At 43.5% G+C, this 21188-nt stretch overlaps 1 protein-coding gene and 1 long non-coding RNA gene across 2 annotated transcripts; both read right to left on the bottom strand.

Annotated features, from left to right (window-relative positions):
• Positions 1-269: 269 nt before the first annotated feature.
• On the bottom strand, positions 270-7456 carry LOC121005766 (zinc finger protein OZF-like). Its single transcript, XM_040438532.1, has 5 exons — positions 7426-7456; positions 7248-7297; positions 6782-6884; positions 1541-1843; positions 270-1456 (listed from the first exon to the last, which is right to left on the bottom strand). Exons 1-5 carry the CDS (start codon positions 7454-7456, stop codon positions 642-644), a joined length of 1302 nt encoding a protein of 433 aa, XP_040294466.1. The 3' UTR covers positions 270-641.
• Positions 7457-7537: 81 nt separating this feature from the next.
• LOC121004566 lies at positions 7538-7974 on the bottom strand. The gene is made up of 3 exons (XR_005779763.1): positions 7939-7974; positions 7632-7811; positions 7538-7549 (listed from the first exon to the last, which is right to left on the bottom strand). It is a non-coding gene; the product is annotated as an uncharacterized LOC121004566 (long non-coding RNA).
• Between the last annotated feature and the right edge of the window lie 13214 nt (positions 7975-21188).

Raw genomic sequence — 21188 nt, 5'->3', positions numbered from 1 at the left:
TTCTGAGCAGGGCCCTCACTCCTAGTGTTTTAGTTCTATACTATCCAGTTACGTTGTGATGTCTTTTGTTTTGTACATGAACCCTCTGAATTTATAAAGCGTTATGGAATATGGTGGCACTATATAAATAAATATTATTATTATAGCTCCAATGCTCTACTAGATGAGTGTTTCTTACGTAGCGGCCATTCAGTGTATAGTCATGTGAAATATTGTATGTGCATGATTAATTTACAGGTTTGTTATCTGTATTGTATTAGTTTTTGGGATAACAAATGTTTATTGGCATTGGTTTTATAGACATTTCTTAAACATCATTTAATGTTCCAAAATGCTTTACTTTGACTATAACAAATACTTCCATGTGTAAATGCATTGATGTTTAGGACAATGCTATTAGTGGCTAAAACATAACCTAAATTTAGAACATTATTATCGGTTCCCCCGTGTGAATTCTGATGGTAACATTTGATTTTCAATTAAAACATTTTGCACATTATGAACATGGCTTCTTCCCTGTGTGAGTTCATTAATGTTCAATAAGCTCTCATTTCTGTTTAAAACATTTGCCACATTTTGTTCATGAATATAGCCTCTCCCCTTTGCGAGTTCTCTGATGCCTAACAAGTTCTGATTTAAAGCTATAACATTTCCAAGTCTGAACATAAAAATGTCTTCTCCCCTGTGTGAACTCGCTGATGTTTAACAACAGCTGATTTCTGGATAAAACATTTGCCACATTCTGAACATGAATATGGTCTCTCCCCTGTGTGAGTTCTCAGATGTTTAGCAAGATCTGATTTCTGTTTAAAACATTTTCCACATTCTGAACAGGAAAATGGTTTCTCCCCTGTGTGAATTCTCTCATGCGTAATAAGACTTGATTTATTGTTAAACCATTTCCCGCATTCTGAACATGAAAATGGCTTCTCCCCCATATGAATTCTCTTATGTGAAATAAAACATGATTTATCGCTAAAACATTTCCCACATTCTGAACATGAAAATGGCTTCTCTCCTGTGTGTCCTCTCTGATGTTTATTAAGATCTGATTTCTGGATAAAACATTTTCCACATTCTGAACATGAATATGGTTTCACTCCTGTGTGAATTTTCTGATGCTTAGCAAGATCTGATTTATGTTTAAAACATTTTCCACATTCTGAACATAAAAATGGCCTCTCCTCTTTGTGAGATATTTGATGCATAATAAGACTTGATTTCATCGTATAACATTTCCCACATTCTGAGCATGAAAATGGCTTCTCCCCTGTGTGAATTCTCTCATGTCTAATAAGACTTGATTTATCGCTAAAACATTTCCCACATTCTGAACATGAAAATGGTTTCTCCCCTGTGTGAGTTCTCTCATGTGTAATAAGAGTTGATTTACTGCGAAAACATTTCCCGCATTCCGAACATGAATAGGGCTTCTCTCCTGTGTGAATTCTCTGATGTGCCAGAAGATCGGATTTCTGTTTAAAACATTTACCACATTCTGAACATAAAAATGGCGTCATGCCTGTGTGAGATCTCTGATGTCTGACAAGATGTGATTTAAAGCTGTAACATTTCCAACATTCTGGACATGAAAATGGTCTATTCCATGTGTGAATTCTTGGATAATCACCCCTTCTGTGTTCTTTATTTTGCTTAACAGTCTGTGATAAATCAAAAGGTAGGACACTTTGAGAATGGTCAGATGATAGACTTTTGCTTTGCAGGTCTGAGGATATATTTGGAATAACGACATTCTCTTCATAAGTATCTGGTATGATAGTATGATCACTGGGTTTAAAATCTTTAGGTATCAGATGTCCCTTTGAGCTCCTGAGAAAGTTATCTGCCAAGAAATGTTTTTTTATTATTATTTTTTTAATAACGTCCTTAACATTATATTTATATAGGTCTGGTACTATGTTATCCAGTAGAAAAATATTTTATCACACTCTTTAAGAGAAACAAAATAGAGTCTTACAGGTATAATGCCTATTAATGGCTGAAAAAATTAGGTCACAGTACTTGGGAAGAAGTTATGATTCTTGGAAGACTCTTAATTTGCTTCTCTTCTGATAAAACATTAAAATCATACTGATATGTTGTAAAATTTCTATATTCGATTTTCATACAAATTAGAAGACATATAGTAAAATTGAATTCTTGAATGACTAAGACAGTGGTTTGCACAACAGTGGATTAGTAGATTATGATGTTAGGCCACCAGGCTGTTCTCTTGTAGTTTTGCACTTCTGTCCTGATGCTAGAATCTTTATAAGTTCACGTTTCAGTGTGTCTACCACCAGTTCTTTCTAGTAAAATGATCAGTGGAAAGGGATTTGCTATTAGGTGGTTATCTCTATCTCTATCTCTATACACACACACAGAGTGGTCCCTCGAGATACAATATTAATTAGTTCCAGAACAATCATTGTATGTTGAAACCATTGGAACTTGAGTAATTGGTTCCAAAGCCCCAAAATGTCATCCAACATATGAGAAAATGAAGATTTAAGAAAAATAAGCAGATAAAGACAGATAAGACAAGTCCTTACATATAATAGTCAGGAACAACTGCTAACTAGCAACTAATACAGCTATTTTACCAAAGAAGTGGCCTTGATCGGTTGGATCTGAGTCTAAGACGTTGTATGTTGAGTCTAGTTTCAACTTTACGATGGGTCAGTAAGGACCATAGTATATTGAAAATATTGCATCCTGAGGCCATTGTATCTTGAAGGATCACTGTATTCCCTTACAGCTACAAGAACTTTAGTGCAGGGCAGTAGCAAGGAGTGGTATGGTCATGTACAATGAAGTCATGGCTATGATCGGGCATAGATTTGCATGATAATTCATTCCAGTTTCTGACGTAAGTTAGTTAATCTTTTGGGCCATGGGATCTTTATTGACAGGTGGGCAGGATATAGCATTTAGTGGTGGACTTTTTGACTGCTCAGCCAGCTCCGGTTTTGGCTCTGCCAATACAATCCTTTTAGTACTGCTGAATTAGAGTTAATAGAACAGGTGATAAAACCTAGTTTTCTGATCAATGCTGTGGGATGTGATCCACTGTTACCAATTGTGCTCAGAAGTTATACTAGAAAATAACTATTCGCATTGTTTTTCAATTGTGCAATTTTTGGAACTTGTAGATTCTCTAAACCAGGAATGCCCAACCTGTGAACCTCTAGCTGTTACAAAACTACAATTCCCAGCATGCCTGCACAGCCTACAGCTATCAGGGCATGCTGGGAGTTGTAGTTTTGCAACAGCTGGAGGGCCACAGGTTGAGCATCCCTACTCTAAACCGAAATCCATTTGGTGCGAGCTAGATTGTGGTGCAGATTCTACAGGATCCCCTGATCTTCTCCCACAAGATGTTATGCCCATTTTTACAGGAAGATTCCCACATTGCAATCGCTTGATAAATCATTAATTGACAGGAGTAACACTGAAATATTGGTTAGCCTGGTCGTGAATGGAGTCAAGGGCTCTCATGAGAATAACCAGGATGCAACAGGCTTCAGGAAAAGATGAAAGAATAGTTAGAAACATAGCCGAGGATTAGGGCAAAGAGGAGTACAATGGGAAACAGACAGACAATCTGAAGAATGAGGCAGGAGCGTTCTCATGAACAAAGCTGTGGTCAGGATAAGGATCAAACTCAATAGTCCAAGCGAGGAAAGAAATGTGAGATGCTGGACCTGGCTTTATGTTCAGGCATTGATCAATTTAGCAATCCAACTCTGCTGAGCGGCCAAAGCCACCACCATGCAGATGAAAAGTCTTGAAGGCATATCTAAAGGCCGTTTCACACTTGTGTTGTGCCATTCTGGTTTTGAGATCCGGCAGAAGATTTCAAAACTGGGCCAAAACGGTTCAGTTTTGTTCCTATTTATTGTCAATGGGGACAAAAATGATGAAGATACAATCTGTTCCGCTTTTCTGACCGGGCACAAAACCGCTGCAAGTTGCGGTTTTGTGTCCGGTCTGCGAAACAGAACAAACTGGATTCGGCAGCAAAATCAATGTAAGTCAATAATGCCGGATCTGTTTTTCGGATCTGTCACCCATTTACTTACAATGATTTTAGTGCTGGATCTGGTTTGTTCCTTTTCGATGTAACACAACTAAAGCCTAACGGAATGGATGCACCCGGATGTGTTAACATCAAACTTAACCGTTTTTGTCCAGTTTTGAGATCCTTTGCTGGAGATTATGTGTTTGGAGGTTTAGGGTCCAGGCTCATTTTCACCTTAAAGGGTTTCTACCACTTCGTTGTCACATAATTAGCTTTCAGACACTAGCGATCCGCTAGTGTCAGCTCTACCGATCCTTCCTAATATAATTGCTTTTGGGGCAGCTGTTTCGCTAAAAAAAGAATTTATATTGATATGCTAATGAGCCTCTAGGTGCTATAGGGGAGTCATTAGCACCTAGAGCCTCGGTCTACCTTCACAACTGCCGCCGCCCAGCGCGTCCCTCCAGCCCGCCCATCTCCTCCGGAATGCGATCCTCCCTGTGAGCGTATGTATTCGGCGCATGCGCAGTGAATGTCTGACCGCTTTCTGCGCAGACATCTCCACTCCGCCTGTTCCTCGGAGCACTATGACGTCATCGGCGCAGGCGCAGTGGAGATGTCTGAGCAGGGAAGCGGTCAGACATTCACTGCGCATGCGCCGAATACATACGCTCACAGGGAGGATCGCATTCCGGAGGAGATGGGCGGGCTGGAGGGACGCGCTGGGTGGCGGCATTTTGTGAAGGTAGACCGAGCCTCTAGGTGCTAATGACGCCCCCATAGCACCTAGAGGCTCATTAGCATATCAATATAAGTTCTTTTTTTTGCGAAACGGCTGCCCCAAAAGCAATTATATTAGGATGGTTCGGTAGAGCAGACACTAGCGGATCGCTAGTGTCTGACAGCTAAATATGTGAAAACGAAGTGGTAGAAACCCTTTAAGGACCAGACCATTTTTTGCAAATGTGACCATTGTCGCTTTATGTAGTGATAACTTTAAAACGCTCTGACTTATCCAAGCCATTCTGAGATTGTTTTTTCGTCACATATTGTACTTCATGACACTGGTAAAATGGAGTAAAAAAAAAATCATTTTTATTTATAAAAAAATACCAAATTTACCCCAAAATTTTAAAAATTTGCTAATTTTTAAGTTTCAATTTCTCTACTTCTATAATACATAGTGATACCTACAAAAATAGTTATTACTTTACATTCCCCATATGTCTACTTCATGTTTGGAATTATATTTTACTTTTTGGGGATGTTACAAGGCTTAGAAGTTTAGAAGCAAATCTTGAAATTTTTCTGAAATTTTTAAAAACCCACTTTTTAAAGGACCAGTTCAGGTCTGAAGACACTTTGTGAGGCTTACATAATAGAAACCACCCAAAAATGACCCCATTCTAGAAACTACACCCCTCATGGTATACAAAACTGATTTTACAAACATCGTTAACCCTTTAGGTGTTCCACAAGAATTCATGGAAATAGAGATACAATTTCAAAATTTCACTTTTTTGGCAGATTTTCATTTTAATATTTTTTTTTCCAGTTACAAAGCAAGGGTTAACAGCCAAACAAAACTCAATATTCATGGCCCCGATTCTGTAGTTTACAGAAACACCCCATATGTGGTCGTAAACTGCTGTACGGGCACACGGCAGGGCGCAGAAGGAAAGGAATGCCATACGGTTTTTGGAAGGCAGATTTTGCTGGACTGGTTTTTTGATACCATGTTCCATTTGAAGCCCCCCTGATGCACCCCTAGATTAGAAACTCAAAAAAAGTGACCCCATTTTATTATCTTGGGTAGGGTATGATTTTTGCAGGATGAGATGTCTGTTTGATTGGCACTATTTTGGGGTGCGTATGACTTTTTGATCGCTTGCTATTACACTTTTTGTGATGTAAGGTGACAAAAAAATGTATTTTTTTACACAGTTTTTTTTTTCTCCATACATTTCTAAGCTAAGTACTGGTTGCCTTCGCTGTTTCTTACTATCTGGTGTGTGTTGTTTCTAGGCCTAAGGGAGACACAGGTTCCTTCATTCTGGAAGGAACCAGCTGTCTCATCCCCTGCTAGCTATCCTAGGGCTCGTCAGTTTTAGCAGGGCTTTAGGTATACGGTGTATGAGTATTTCCACCATCAGGATCTGCTCATACTGGCAGGAGTTAGGGAAAGGCCTAGGGATTACTAGGAGGTCACCATCTCTCTTCCTTAGCTTTTGAGGTCTACATTGTTGTCTATTCGTTGTGGTGTGTGTTTGCTGTTTTCCCTTCCCATTAACCTGTGACATTTTGACTTTAAATTTAGTTTTTATGTTAATTTGACACTGTTTTTACACTCAGATGCCGCGATCATGTATTAACAATGAAGGGAGTGGCGCTTTAACAGATCCCTGTCATGCAGCCGCTACTACTTGTAAAATGCGGCGAATCAGCCAAATCGAACTTTTCAAAAATTTGATCTGTTAAGTTGCAAATATCTTGTGTAAACAGATGCGTTGTCAACATATAGTGTACAGAGGGATAAAGGATAATAGGAACTTTCCATTGGAATGCATAAAGGATCTTTATACGAGTGCTGATCAAATAGTTTTATTGCTGATAGATGCTTGTTACAGCCTTGTATCCTGCCATGTAAAAAGATCTTTACACAAGAAGTACAAGGGACGCAATTGGTTTATCTCAGCATATTTTTTTTAAACGTGCATCAAATATGAGTCTTCTCTGCTTTATTTAGTGGTTACTACTCACCTGGGCGGTTATCTGTAGGAAAGTCCTCTATACTCTGCTCCTCACCCTTCACATATGTCTCTGTAACATATATAATGTTCAGATTTTCACCCGGATTCAAAACCTTTGAGACAAATAATGTGGAAGTCATCAGACGGTTGGAGAAGTCGTGTAGAAGGTTTTATATGAGTTGAAAAGATTAGTAATCAGCAGGACAACCAGCAATGACCAGATAACAGGAAATATTTGACCCAAATATCTGCAGGTCTCCTGTATAAATCCATCAGGTTGTCTATTCTGACCAGCAGTCTCTACATCCAGAAAACACGTAATGTCTATGGTCAGCTGTAATCCTGCCATCTCCACCTTTCTCATTATACAAGGATAAAACATATAATACTGGTGGATAAAACAAGACCGAACACAAGATCTTCACAGCCTTCTACAGATCATAGGGGACATTTCATGAGACCTTATCTCCATCTACCTGATCACCCTGTGGGACATTGTGATGTTCTTCTGACCCATCCTGAGGAAGAAGAGGATTGGGACATCTCTCCGGTGTTCTTCTCTCTTCCTTAACTGTAGGAAACACATCCAGTGACTGAATTCATTCCTTACAAACAGATAATGAGAGGACGTGTGGACTTAGTCATGTCTATTACCTGCTGATGTGAGGGGTCGATGATCCTCCATCATGACGTCCTTGTACAGATCTCTGTGTCCTTCTAAATACTCCCACTCCTCCATGGAGAAATAGACGGTGACATCCTGACACCTTATAGGAACCTGACAACACAATGATACAGTCATCACCCAGATCCCTTCATAGCGTTCCTGTGTAATGTCCCAGCATTCCCAGCAGGGTCACCTCTCCAGTCAGCAGCTCAATCATCTTGTTGGTGAGCTCTAGGATCTTCTCTCTATTGATTTCCTCATGTATCAGGGGATGAGGTGGAGACCCCATGATTGGGCTCAGGGTTCTTCCCCGTTCTTCAGACACAGGGTCCTGGCAGTGGTCACTAGAGGTCTTCTTCACTACTGGGTAGTCCTGGTTATGGAGAGACACAGTAATAAATATCACTCCATACATCTCGAGTCCCTCACCTCTCCAGTCATGTCCATCTGTTAGGAACATAGATAAGATGATGTAATGTGACATCATCAGAATCTCTCACCTCTCCAGTAAGCCAGAAAAGAATCTCAAGGGTGAGATTTATTATACTCTCCGCCATCTTGTCCCTGTCCCTATCCATTCTTGATGGGTCAATCAGGAGAAGGATTTTATATAGAAGATATCCACCGAGCAGATCCTATATTGTAGGAACCTACAATGGAAAGAAGATGAGACAATGTAAGATCCTACAAAATCCCATGTAAAATACAATTACTGGAGATAATAAGAGGGGAAACTCAGATATATGTATATATAGCTTGACAAAGGCTTCATTGAGTAGGCCGAAACGTTGCTGGGGAATAAAGTTTGGGGTCTTCACCCTTTCACCGAAATCTGGAAGTACTGCCTCGTTTTTTGGAAAGTATACATCGTGGAGGATAAGCCGGCCTCCGTGAGGAATTGCACCCAGTGCACGCGGTCTGACTGTGCTGCTGCGGTATTTGCTAATATATATATATCACACTATTAAAACCAATCAGAATTTCTCTGCTTGTCATACCTCACACCCTGGTTAATAATTAAAGGCAGGCAGTATATAGTGGCCTATGATCAGGATAGGTCATGAATATCAGACTGGTGGTGGTCCAACTCCAGGCACCCCCGCTGATCAGCTCTTTAAAACTCTGCTTCATTTCACTGCCGTCGTCTCAGAAGTCTTGGGGGTGCAGTGTAATTCCAAGTACTCGCTTCATGCACTTAAATGGAGTGAGTACTTGTAATTACACTACGCCGCTGCTGCGAGTGAGACCACAGGCATTGTAAAGAGGAAGCCTCCTGATTGACAGGGTGCCTGGAGTGGGACCTCCACTGATCATATTTTAATTACCTATCCCGAGGATAGGCCGTCAATGTACGCTGCCTGCACAACCCCTTTATCATTTACCATGTCATTTTCACATGGGGCAATAGGACTGAAATGGTTTCGGGTGCCATGTTACATTTGATGAGACCCAGTGGTATCGTTTTGCAAACTACATGGCTGAATAAATTATATAGTTACATAGTACGGTTTAAATAAGACATTAGTCCATCAAGTTCCGGCAAAGGATGGGGGAGGAAGGGGGGGCGTGGAACCCATTTACACAAGCATTAGAATTTATCTAAACCCTTTTTAAAACTGTCCACTGTGACCACGTTCCTGAGGTGTCTATTCCACAGATTCACAGTTCTCACAGTAAAGAATCTTTGACGCTTTTGGTGACTGAACATTGTCTTCTCCAGTCGGAGGCAGTGTCCCCTTGTCTTTCGAGGGTATTTTACATGGAACAGCTTTTCACCGTATTTTTTGTATGGCCCATTTACATACTTGTACAGGTTAATCATGTCCTCCCTTAGATGTCTCTTCTCAAGACTAAATAAATTCAATTATTTTAAATCTTTCTTCATAACTAAGACCCTCCATGCCCCTTATTAGTTTAGTCGCTCTCCTTTGTACTTTTTCCAGCTACAGAGCCTCCTTTCTATGTACTGGTGCCCAGAACTGAACTGCGTATACCAGATAAGGCCGCACCAGCGCTTTGTAAAATGTTAATATTACATCCCTGTTCCACGAGTCCATGCCTCGTTTAATGCATGACAATATCCTGGTGGCCTTGGAAGCAGCTGATTGACATAGTATACTGTTATTTATTCTACCATCTACAAGGACACCCAAATCCTTCTCTATAAGTGACTCTCCCAGTGTTACTTCCTGTTAAGCCTGGGCCTTCTGCCATACCTCCCGCTGTGTCACCTGCCATATCCCCAGCATCTCCTGCATTGCTGCTGTCTCAGCCAGATGTGGCAGGCGAGTGCTTGCCAGACACATCCTTTGGCCACGCTACCTCCATGCTCCATCCCATGCTGGTGTCCCATCTGGACCCGCTGCTTTGTGTCATTTATGCTTCCTGCTTCCCAGCACCGCCCCTGGGCGGGGTTACAAGGTTAAATAGCAGCTTCCACTTCCAGGAAGTTGCCTGAGTATTGAGTTACTATCAGTAATAGCGAATGTGTCCTGTTCTTCTGTGTTTGACCATTCTGTTTGCCTGCCGACTTCATCGACTACTGGACCTCTCTGACCCTGAGCCTGTCTGATCCTCTGTACCGCGCTACTACCTGTTAATACAAATAAGTCACAGGGGCCTGATGGGATACACCCAAAGCTATTAAAAGAGCTCAGCGTTGAACTAGCAAAACCATTAACAGATTTATTTAACCAATCGCTGGCAACAGGAGTCGTCCCAGAAGATTGGAAATTAGCAAATGTTGTGCCCATTCACAAGAAAGGTAGTAGGGAGGAATCGGGCAACTATAGGCCAGTAAGCCTGACATCAATAGTGGGGAAATTAATGGAAACCATACTTAAGGAGGGGATTGTGGAACATCTAAAATCCCATGGATTGAAGGATGAAAAACAGCATGGGTTTACTTCAGGGAGATCATGTCAAACTAATCTTATTGATTTTTTTGATTGGGTGACTAAAATAATAGATGGAGGAGGTGCAGTAGACATCGCTTATCTAGACTTTAGTAAGGCTTTTGATACTGTCCCACATAGAAAGCTTATCAATAAAGTGCAGTCTTTGGGCTTGGACTCCCATATTGTTGAATGGATTAGGCAGTGGCTGAGGGACAGGCAACAGAGGGTTGTAGTCAATGGAGTATATTCAGACCAAGGTCTTGTTACCAGTGGGGTACCTCAGGGATCTGTTCTGGGACCCATATTGTTTAATATCTTTATCAGCGAAATTGCAGAAGGCCTCGATGGTAAGGTGTGTCTTTTTGCTGATGACACAAAGATTTGTAACTGGGTTGATGTTCCTGGAGGGATACACCAAATGGAAAAGGACTTAGGAAAACTAGAGGAATGGTCAAAAATATGGCAACTAAAATTTAATGTTGATAAGTGCAAGATAATGCACCTGGGACGTAAAAACCCAAGAGCAGAATATAAAATCAGTGATACAGTCCTAACCTCAGTATCTGAGGAAAGGGATTTAGGGGTCATTATTTCAGAAGACTTAAAGGTAGGCAGACCATGTCATAGAGCAGCAGGAAATGCTAGCAGAATGCTTGGGTGTATGGGGAGAGGAATTACCAGTAGAAAGAGGGAGGTGCTCATGCCGCTCTACAGAGCACTAGTGAGACCTCATTTGGAGTATTGTGCTCAGTACTGGAGACCATATCTCCAGAAGGATATTGATACTTTGGAGAGAGTTCAGAGAAGAGCTACTAAACTAGTACATGGATTGCAGGATAAAACTTACCAGGAAATATTAAAGGACCTTAACATGTATAGCTTGGAAGAAAGACGAGACAGAGGGGATATGATAGAAACTTTTAAATACATAAAGGGAATCAACAAGGTAAAAGAGGAGAGAATATTTAAAAGAAGAAAAACTGCTACAAGAGGACATAGTTTTAAATTAGAGGGGCAAAGGTTTAAAAGTAATATCAGGAAGTATTACTTTACTGAGAGAGTAGTGGATGCATGGAATAGCCTTCCTGCAGAAGTGGTAGCTGCAAATACAGTGAAGGGGTTTAAGCATGCATGGGATAGGCATAAGGCCATCCTTCATATAAGATATGGCCAGGGGCTATCCATAGTATTTAGTATATTGGGCAGACTGGATGGGCCAAATGGTTCTTATCTGCCGACACATTCTATGTTTCTCTGTTACCGGCTTCTGACCTCTGGCTTGTCACTGACCATGCTTCAGATCATCTGCAATACCACTTCTCACCTCCGTGTCTGCTATTAGACTCAGTTCGCACTAAGTGCAGGTCTGACCGTGACTTGAGCTATTGGAGTGTTACCTGTTGTCTGTCTGTAGCCTATTCTGTAGGTAGTGGTTCAGTTTCTCTCTGGCTGCGTTCTGTCCTGTCTCCTGAGAGAGTGCTGAATAACACCCACGGGGTTAGTGGCTGCCATCCCTTGGTTGACAGAGAGAATCCTCTGGTTCCCCCACTGGTCGTAACATCCCCTAGGACAGTGATGGCAAACCTTTTAGAGACCGAGTGCCCAAACTGCAACCCAAAACCCACTTATTTATCGCAAAGTGCCAACACGGCAATTTAACCTGAATACTACAGTCCAATATAGTATATTTTCCATGTACTTTACATTTAGCTATAATAGCCTGCCTACATTCAGTGCTCTGCTTGTGCCGATGAATGGCAGGAAAAGACTTAGGGTACTTTCACACTAGCATTTTTCTTTTCTGGTATTGAGTTCCGTCCTAGGGGCTCAATACTGGAAAAGAACTGATCAGTTTCATCCCCATGCATTCTGAATGGAGAGCATCCGTTCAGTATGCATCAGGATGTCTTCAGTTCAGTCAATCTAATGGTATTTGGCCAGAGAAAATACCGCAGCATGCTACAGTATTTTCTCCGTCCAAAATTCCGGAACACTTGCAGGAATGCCGGATCCAGCATTATTTTCCATTGAAATGCATTAATGTCGGATCCAGCACTAAGTGTTCCGGCAAAACGGATCCGGATTTCCGGTCTGCGCATGTGCATACCTTTAAAAATGCAAAAACATAAATACCGGATCCGTTTTTCCGGATGACACTGGAGAGAAGGATCCGGTGTTTCAATGCATTTGTTAGACGGATCCGCATCCAGATCCATCTACAAATGCTATCCGTTTGCACACGGATTTCCGCATCCGGCAGGCAGTTCCGGCGACTGAACTGCCTACCGGATCTTCACAACGCAAGTGTGAAAGTACCCTAAGGCATATTGGTACCCCATAGACTTTTTCCAGGGCGTGGGTGCCAACAGAGAGGGCTCTGAGTGCCGCCTCTGGCACCCGTGCCATAGGTTCGCCACCACTGCCCTAGGACATATGATGCACAGAGATTATTACTACCAAGAGGCAGAACTTTACATTTATATAAGTTGATGCCCAATCGCTCAGAGTCCAAGTCAGCTTGTAGTTTATGGACATCGTCCATGGACTGCACAGTACTACATAGCTTGGGGTCATCTGCTAAAATAGAAACACTACTACTACCCCCATCCTCTATATAATTAATACTTTATATAATAGGGCAACGAGCACTGAACCTTGGGGTCACCACTTATAACCGGGGACTATTCGGAATAGGAGTCTGTAACGGTCACGTCCACACACACACACAGGGGGAGGGATAGTGACCACTGCGCTCCACCCTCACCCCTGGCCCTGCCTACTTGCCTCACGAGTCCTGATGACAGGGGACAACTGGACGACAGTCCCTAACTTAGGATACGTGCAGGGAAGACAGACAAGACAAAATACGGAACATGAACGGACCGGGTCAGAACCAAGAGAGCTACGCAGTACAAAGGGTTAAGCAAAGAATGGTCAGGAGAAGCCGGGGTCAAATACCAGGAGAGCAGAGAAGTACCAGAGGAGTCCTAAGAGAGTAGTCAGGTGGGAGCCGAGGTCACAATACCAGGACGGATGCGCAGTACAGGAGGAGCAGGCAAAGGATTGTCAGGGAACGGAATCAGGTGAGTATTCAGTAGTCCAACAAATAGCCAGGAACCTAGAAATTAACAGGCAACCTGTGGCTAGCAGGCTGCCTGTATTTATAGTGGGGAGTGAGGGTCATGTGACGTGGCCAGCGTCACATGACCGACAGACCAACCAGTTGAGCACCGAGTGATCAGCTCGGCGCTCAAGGCAGACTTAGGAGCAGGGAGCCACCCAGCAGTAAAGCCGCCCTGGGAATGAGGTCAAACACAGATCCACATTCCCAAAGCTAAGCAACAGGTCTGCGGGAAATGGGGGACCAAGTGCACCTTCGGAACCCCGTTACAGAGTCATTGACCACAAGTCTCTGGACATGGACTGTACTCTCTAGGCCTGTGGACCTGATCTTATCCATTAGACATCTATGAGGGACAGGGTCAGATCATCACCTTATTTATCCTGCCTGGCGAACGCTTTAAAAAAAAATTATGCCAGAATTGCAGTTTTTTTTCAACCTAATAAAACTTCACAAAACCCCCTAAAATTATGTTTTTTTCCTTTCACTCCATAAGTAATTTTTATTTTCACAGTTTCTTGATACTTTCTTGAAACATTAAAGAGAACTTTTCATGTGATTTTATTAAAGGGGTTTTCTCATCTCTGACAATGGGAGCATATCGCTAGAATATGCCCCCATTGTCTTATAGGTGCGGCTTCCACCACTGGGACCCGCACCTATATCGAGAACGGAGCCCCAAAAGTGAAGGAGACCGCACTGCACATGCTCCCTTCTCGATATAGGTGCGGGTTCCAGCGGTGGGACCCGCACCTATCAGACAATGGGGCATATCCTAGCGATATGCCCCCATTGTCTAAGATGGGAATACCCATTTAAGGGAGGGCTGATGCTGCCACCCTGCTTGATTTTTTTAAATATGCCTCTTATGCCCCGCTGGATTTCTCCCGCTCATTGTGCTAATACATTAGCATCGGAGCAAATGGGAGGGGACTGAGTTGTTCTCCCTGAGCGCCTCCTTCTCCCTGGCTGTAGCGCTGTCCATTCGCATCAGAGAGCGTCACAGCTAGGGAGAAAAAACCTCCCAGGCTGTGACGTTCTGCCTGCGATTGGACAGCGCTACAGCCAGGGAGAAGGAGGCGCTCAGGGAGAACAACTCCCTGGTATATGATATTACTGTAGGGGAAAGCTTGAGATCTAGTGATCACCAGTCAGTGTGGTTTACTATAAGTACAGTGACTGAGTCACACCACACAAAAACAAGTTTTAGATTTTAGAAAAACTGACTTTTCTAAAATTAGATTAGTGGTATACGAGTCCCTATCAGATTGGAACAGTTTCATTGGAGTCCAAGAGAAATGGGACTACTTAAAAGTGGCAATATTGAAGGCAACAGAAAATTGCATTAGGCTAGTCAGTAAAAGCAAAAAAAGGAAAAGACCACTGTGGTACTCAGCAGAAGTGGCCAAAATCATTAAAAACAAAAAGATAGCATTTAGTAATTATAAAAAAAATAAAACGAGGATGACAGGCAAATTTATAGGATTAGGCAGAGAGAGGCCAAACAAGTTATAAGAGCTTCTAAAGCACAGGCAGAAGAGAAATGAGCTCAGTCAGGGAAAAAAGGTTATAAGACATTCTTCAGATACATAAATGAAAAAAGGAAACTAAAAGAAGGAATTACCAAATTAAAAACAAAAGAAGGAAGGTATATGGAAGAAGATAAAGAACTAGCCGACTGCCTCAATGAATACTTCTGTTCAGTTTTTACAAAGGAAAATGAAGGAAAAGGATCTCAGTTAGGAAAGAAGACTAATTAATCTTTTGATGCATGTGTCTTTACAGAGGAAGAGGTTCTAAGGGTACTCTTTCTATTGGTAATGCAGCTCTGTCCCCATTGACTATAATGGGGATGGGGGGCGGAGCTCCAGCGCAGCACGGCAGTGCACGGCGAAAGGCCGCCGGACTAAAATTAATGCATGTCAGGCTTTCGCCGTCCACCGCCGTGCATGCGCCGCAGCTCCGCCCCCATTATAGTCAATGGAGACGGAGCGGCAGTCCGGCGGCACGGCGAAATAGCCGCAGGACGGATCCGACATGGTGAACAGCATGTCGGATCCGTCCTGCCGCAAGTGTGAAAGTAGCCTAAGTCAGCTGTCTAAAATTAATACAAATAAGTCACAGGGGCCTGATGGGATACACCCAAAGCTATTAAAAGAGCTTAGCAGTGAACTAGCAAAACCATTAACAGATTTATTTAACCAATCACTGGTAACAGGAGTCGTCCCAGAAGATTGGAAATTAGCAATTGTTGTGCCCATTCACAAGAAAGCTAGTAGGGAGGAATCGGGCAACTATAGGCCAGTAAGCCTGACATCAAAAGTGGGGAAATTAATGAAAACCATACTTAAGAGAGGATTGTGGAACATCATGTCAAACTAATCTTATAGATTTTTTGGATTGGCAGACAATGTCATAGAGCAGCAGGAAATGCTAGCAGAATGCTCGGGTGTATAGGGAGAGGCATTACCAGTAGAAAGAGGGAGGCGCTCATGCCGCTCTACAGAGCACTAGTGAGACCTCATTTGGAGTATTGTGCTCAGTACTGGAGACCATATATCCAGAAGGATATTGATACTTTGGAGAGAGTTCAGAGAAGAGCTACTAAACTAGTACATGGATTGCAGGATAAAACTTACCAGGAAAGATTAAAGGACCTTAACATGTATAGCTTGGAAGAAAGACGAGACAGAGGGGATATGATAGAAACTGCTAAATACATAAAGGGAATCAACAAGGTAAAAGAGGAGAGAATATTTAAAAGAAGAAAAACTGCTACAAGAGGACATAGTTTTAAATTAGAGGGGCAAAGGTTTAAAAGTAATATCAGGAAGTATTACTTTACTGAGAGAGTAGTGGATGCATGGAATAGCCTTCCTGCAGAAGTGGTAGCTGCAAATACAGTGAAGGAGTTTAAGCATGCATGGGATAGGCATAAGGCCATCCTTCATATAAGATAGGGCCAGGGGCTATCCATAGTATTCAGTATATTGGGCAGACTGGATGGGCCAAATGGTTCTTATCTGCCGACACATTCTATGTTTCTAACTCCGTCTCGTCCTCATTGGTCCGATGCTCAGTATTAGCACACTGAGCGGGAGAAATCCGGCGGGGCATAGGAGGCATATATTTTTTTTTAAATCAAGCAGGGTGGCAGCATCAGTGTGGGGTACCCCGCAAGTACAGGTAAATATCTCCCTTAATAAAATCGCATATAAGGCTACTTTCACACCTGCATTCGGTGCGGATCCGTCTGGTATTTGCACAGATAGATCCGCACCGATAATGCAAACGCTTGTATCCGTTCCGAATGGATCAGTTTGCATTATTCTTTTTAAAAAAAAGTCAAAGTCAAAACGGATCCGTCCTGACTTACATTGAAAGTCAATGGGGGACGGATCCGTTTTCAATTGCACCATATTGTGTCATTAAAAACGGATCCGTCCCCATTAAGTCAGGACGGATCCATTTGGCTCAGCAACGCCAGGCGGACACCAAAATGCTGCAAGCTGCCTCCAGAGCGGAATGGAGGCTGAACGGAGGCAAACTGATGCCTTCTGAGCAGATCCTTATCCATTCAGAATGCATTGGGGCTGAACTGATCTGTTTGGGGCCGCTTGTGAGATCCCTGAAACGGATCTCACAAGCGGACACAGAAACGCCAGTGTGAAAGTAGCCTAAGGTCCTCTTCAAATGCTGACACTAAAAGAAATAAAACGCATTCCCCAAAATCCCCCTACGGCTCCGACAACCTAGGAATAAAAGACTTAAACGGCTTACGGAAGACGGGGAGAAAAAACAGCAACGCACATGCCCAAATTGGTTTGGTCCAGAAAGGGTTAACTCCAGCTTCTGCTCAGCGAGTTCAGAAAAGACACCTCTGTAGCTGGAAACTACGGGTCACCGTCCGGGACAAACTTCCTCCAGTTCTGAGAAGGCGGATTCTGTCCTCACTGACTGATTACCTGCCCCAGTAATCCTGACAGACGATGGCGGTGACTGTACACCTACCTCCATCTGCACCGCTGGACACTACATGTATGGGGGAGACTAGTGGGCTAAAGGACCTTTCATGATGTCATGACCATGTGATCATGTGAAGGGAGGAGTCAGGTTCTGCGCTGTGCTTATAGAGGTAAAGGACCTGTGATTATATTATTACCATGTGATCATGTGTGGGAGGAATCAGGCTCTAGGCTGTGCTGCTGGGGCAGGTAAAGGACCTGTGATGATGTCATGACCATGTGACCAAGTATAGGACAAGTTAGGCTCCAGCATGTTGTGAAGGGATAAAGGACCTTTGATGACATTGTGACCATGGATGGGAGGGATCTGAGATCACATGACCAGGTGCTGCTGTTACAGACTTTTCTCCTTGGTGTATGCAGGATGTAAATACAGTGTATATGTAGCAGAGCTGTCTCTGTGTGATGTGTATGTAGCAGAGCTGTCTCTGTGTGATGTGTATGTAGCAGAGCTGTCTCTGTGTGATGTGTATGTAGCGGGGCTGTCTCTGTGTGATGTGTATGTAGCAGAGCTGTCTCTGTGTGATGTGTATGTAGCAGAGCTGTCTCTGTGTGATGTGTATGTAGCGGAGCTGTCTCTGTGTGATGTGTATGTAGCAGAGCTGTCTCTGTGTGATGTGTATGTAGCAGAGCTGTCTCTGTGTGATGTGTATGTAGCAGAGCTGTCTCTGTGTGATGTGTATGTAGCGGGGCTGTCTCTGTGTGATGTGTATATAGCAGAGCTCTCTCTGTGTGATGTGTATGTAGCGGAGCTGTCTCTGTGTGATGTGTATGTAGCGGAGCTGTCTCTGTGTGATGTGTATGTAGCGGAGATGTCTCTGTGTGATGTGTATGTAGAGGAGCTGTCTCTGTGTGATGTGTATGTAGCGGAGCTGTCTCTGTGTGATGTGTATGTAGCGGAGCTGTCTCTGTGTGATGTGTATGTAGCGGAGCTGTCTCTGTGTGATGTGTATGTAGCAGAGCTGTCTCTGTGTGATGTGTATATAGCAGAGCTGTCTCTGTGTGATGTGTATGTAGCGGAGCTGTCTCTGTGTGATCTGTATGTAGAGGAGCTGTCTCTGTGTGATGTGTATATAGCGGAACTGTCTCTGTGTGACGTGTATGTAGCAGAGCTGTCTCTGTGTCATGTGTATGTAGCAGAGCTGTCTCTGTGTGATGTGTATGTAGCGGAGCTGTCTCTGTGTGATGTGTATATAGCAGAGCTCTCTCTGTGTGATGTGTATGTAGCGGAGCTGTCTCTGTGTGATGTGTATGTAGCGGAGCTGTCTCTGTGTGATGTGTATGTAGCAGAGCTGTGTCTGTGTGATGTGTATGTAGTAGAGCTGTGTCTGTGTGATGTGTATGTAGCAGAGCTGTCTCTGTGTGATGTGTATGTAGCGGAGCTGTCTCTGTGTGATGTGTATGTAGTGGAGCTGTCTCTGTGTGATGTGTATGTAGCGGAGCTGTCTCTGTGTGATGTGTATGTAGCGGAGCTGTCTCTGTGTGATGTGTATGTAGCAGAGCTGTCTCTGTGTGATGTGTATATAGCAGAGCTGTCTCTGTGTGATGTGTATGTAGCGGAGCTGTCTGTGTGATGTGTATATAGCGGAACTGTCTCTGTGTGATGTGTATGTAGCGGAGCTGTCTCTGTGTGACGTGTATGTAGCAGAGCTGTCTCTGTGTGATGTATATGTAGCAGAGCTGTCTCTGTGTGATGTGTATGTAGCAGAGCTGCCTCTGTGTGATGTCTATGTAGCAGAGCTGTCTCTGTGTGATGTGTATATAGCAGAGCTGTCTCTGTGTGATGTGTATGTAGCGGAGCTGTCTGTGTGATGTGTATATAGCGGAACTGTCTCTGTGTGACGTGTATGTAGCAGAGCTGTCTCTGTGTCATGTGTATGTAGCAGAGCTGTCTCTGTGTGATGTGTATGTAGCGGAGCTGTCTCTGTGTGATGTGTATATAGCAGAGCTCTCTCTGTGTGATGTGTATGTAGCGGAGCTGTCTCTGTGTGATGTGTATGTAGCGGAGCTGTCTCTGTGTGATGTGTATGTAGCGGAGCTGTCTCTGTGTGATGTGTATGTAGTAGAGCTGTGTCTGTGTGATGTGTATGTAGCAGAGCTGTCTCTGTGTGATGTGTATGTAGCAGAGCTGTCTCTGTGTGATGTGTATGTAGCGGAGCTGTCTCTGTGTGATGTGTATGTAGAGGAGCTGTCTCTGTGTGATGTGTATGTAGTAGAGCTGTCTCTGTGTGATGTGTATGTAGTAGAGCTGTGTCTGTGTGATGTGTATGTAGTGGAGCTGTCCTCTGAGGAAGCTGACGCGTAACATGTGTTGGGGTCTCTTGGAGGTGCCGGGTCTGTATTGTGTATATGTTGTGAATCATGTTTTTTTATCTCGGTGATGTCCCAACGTCTTTCGTGCACTCTCCATGTGGCTGTGTTTGTCTTTGCCAATGTATGCATTTATTTATTTGTTTTATTGATTCCAATAAAGATATATTTTCCCTACACCCATGACAGCACCATAGAGAGATAATAATAATAACATTTATTTATATAGCGCCACCATATTCCGCAGCACTTTACAAGTTCATAGGGTTCATGTACAAAACAAACGTAACTGGATAATATGCAACTGAAACACTAGGAGTCAGGGCCCTGCTCGCAAGAGCTTACAATCTATGAGGAATTGGGAGTGACACATAAGGTAGTTCATTGTGATAAGTAGAATTTGAGCCATTATTGAACAGACAGGAGTGGTGTCGGCCGATCTGCTTCGGGTTTGGGACTGCGAGAGGATAGAGTTCAGGCCAGAGGAGTTGGGGGGGGGGGGGAGTTTAGTCGGGGAATAGTCAGTTTAGGTAGCTTGATAAGCCTGCCTGAAAAGATGTGTTTTTAAGGCACGTTTGAAGGTGGAGAAGTTGTGGATTGACCTAGTATTCCGGGGCAGAGTATTCCAGAGAGTAGGTGCAGCTCGAGAAAAGTCCTGAAGACGGGAGTGAGAGGTACGAATTATGGAGGTTATTAATCTTAGGTCGCTAACAGAATGGAGAGCACGAGTAGGGTGGTAGATGGAGATGAGGTAGGAGATGTATGGAGGTGCAGCACTGGGGAGAGCACGAGTAGGGTGGTAGATGGAGATGAGGGAGGAGATGTATGGAGGTGCAGCACTGGGGAGAGTACGAGTAGGGTGGTAGATGGAGATGAGGGAGGAGATGTATGGAGGTGCAGCACTGGGGAGAGCAGGAGTAGGGTGGTAGATGGAGATGAGGGAGGAGATGTATGGAGGTGCAGCACTGGGGAGAGCAGGAGTAGGGTGGTAGATGGAGATGAGGGAGGAGATGTATGGAGGTGCAGCACTGGGGAGAGCACGAGTAGGGTGGTAGATGGAGATGAGGGAGGAGATGTATGGAGGTGCAGCACTTGGGAGAGCACGAGTAGGGTGGTAGATGCAGATGAGGGAGGAGATGTATGGAGGTGCAGCACTGGGGAGAGCAGGATAAGTGGTAGATGGAGATGAGGGAGGAGATGTATGGAGGTGCAGCACTGGGGAGAGCAGGAGTAGGGTGGTAGATGGAGATGAGGGAGGAGATGTATGGAGGTGCAGCACTGGGGAGAGTACGAGTAGGGTGGTAGATGGAGATGAGGGAGGAGATGTATGGAGGTGCAGCACTGGGGAGAGTACGAGTAGGGTGGTAGATGGAGATGAGGGAGGAGATGTATGGAGG

This window comes from Bufo bufo, chromosome 6 (assembly GCF_905171765.1).
Source record: "Bufo bufo chromosome 6, aBufBuf1.1, whole genome shotgun sequence".
Lineage (NCBI taxonomy): Eukaryota > Metazoa > Chordata > Amphibia > Anura > Bufonidae > Bufo > Bufo bufo.
The sequence above is the reverse complement of the archived record's forward strand: the minus strand, read 5'-3'. Positions and strand labels throughout refer to the sequence as shown.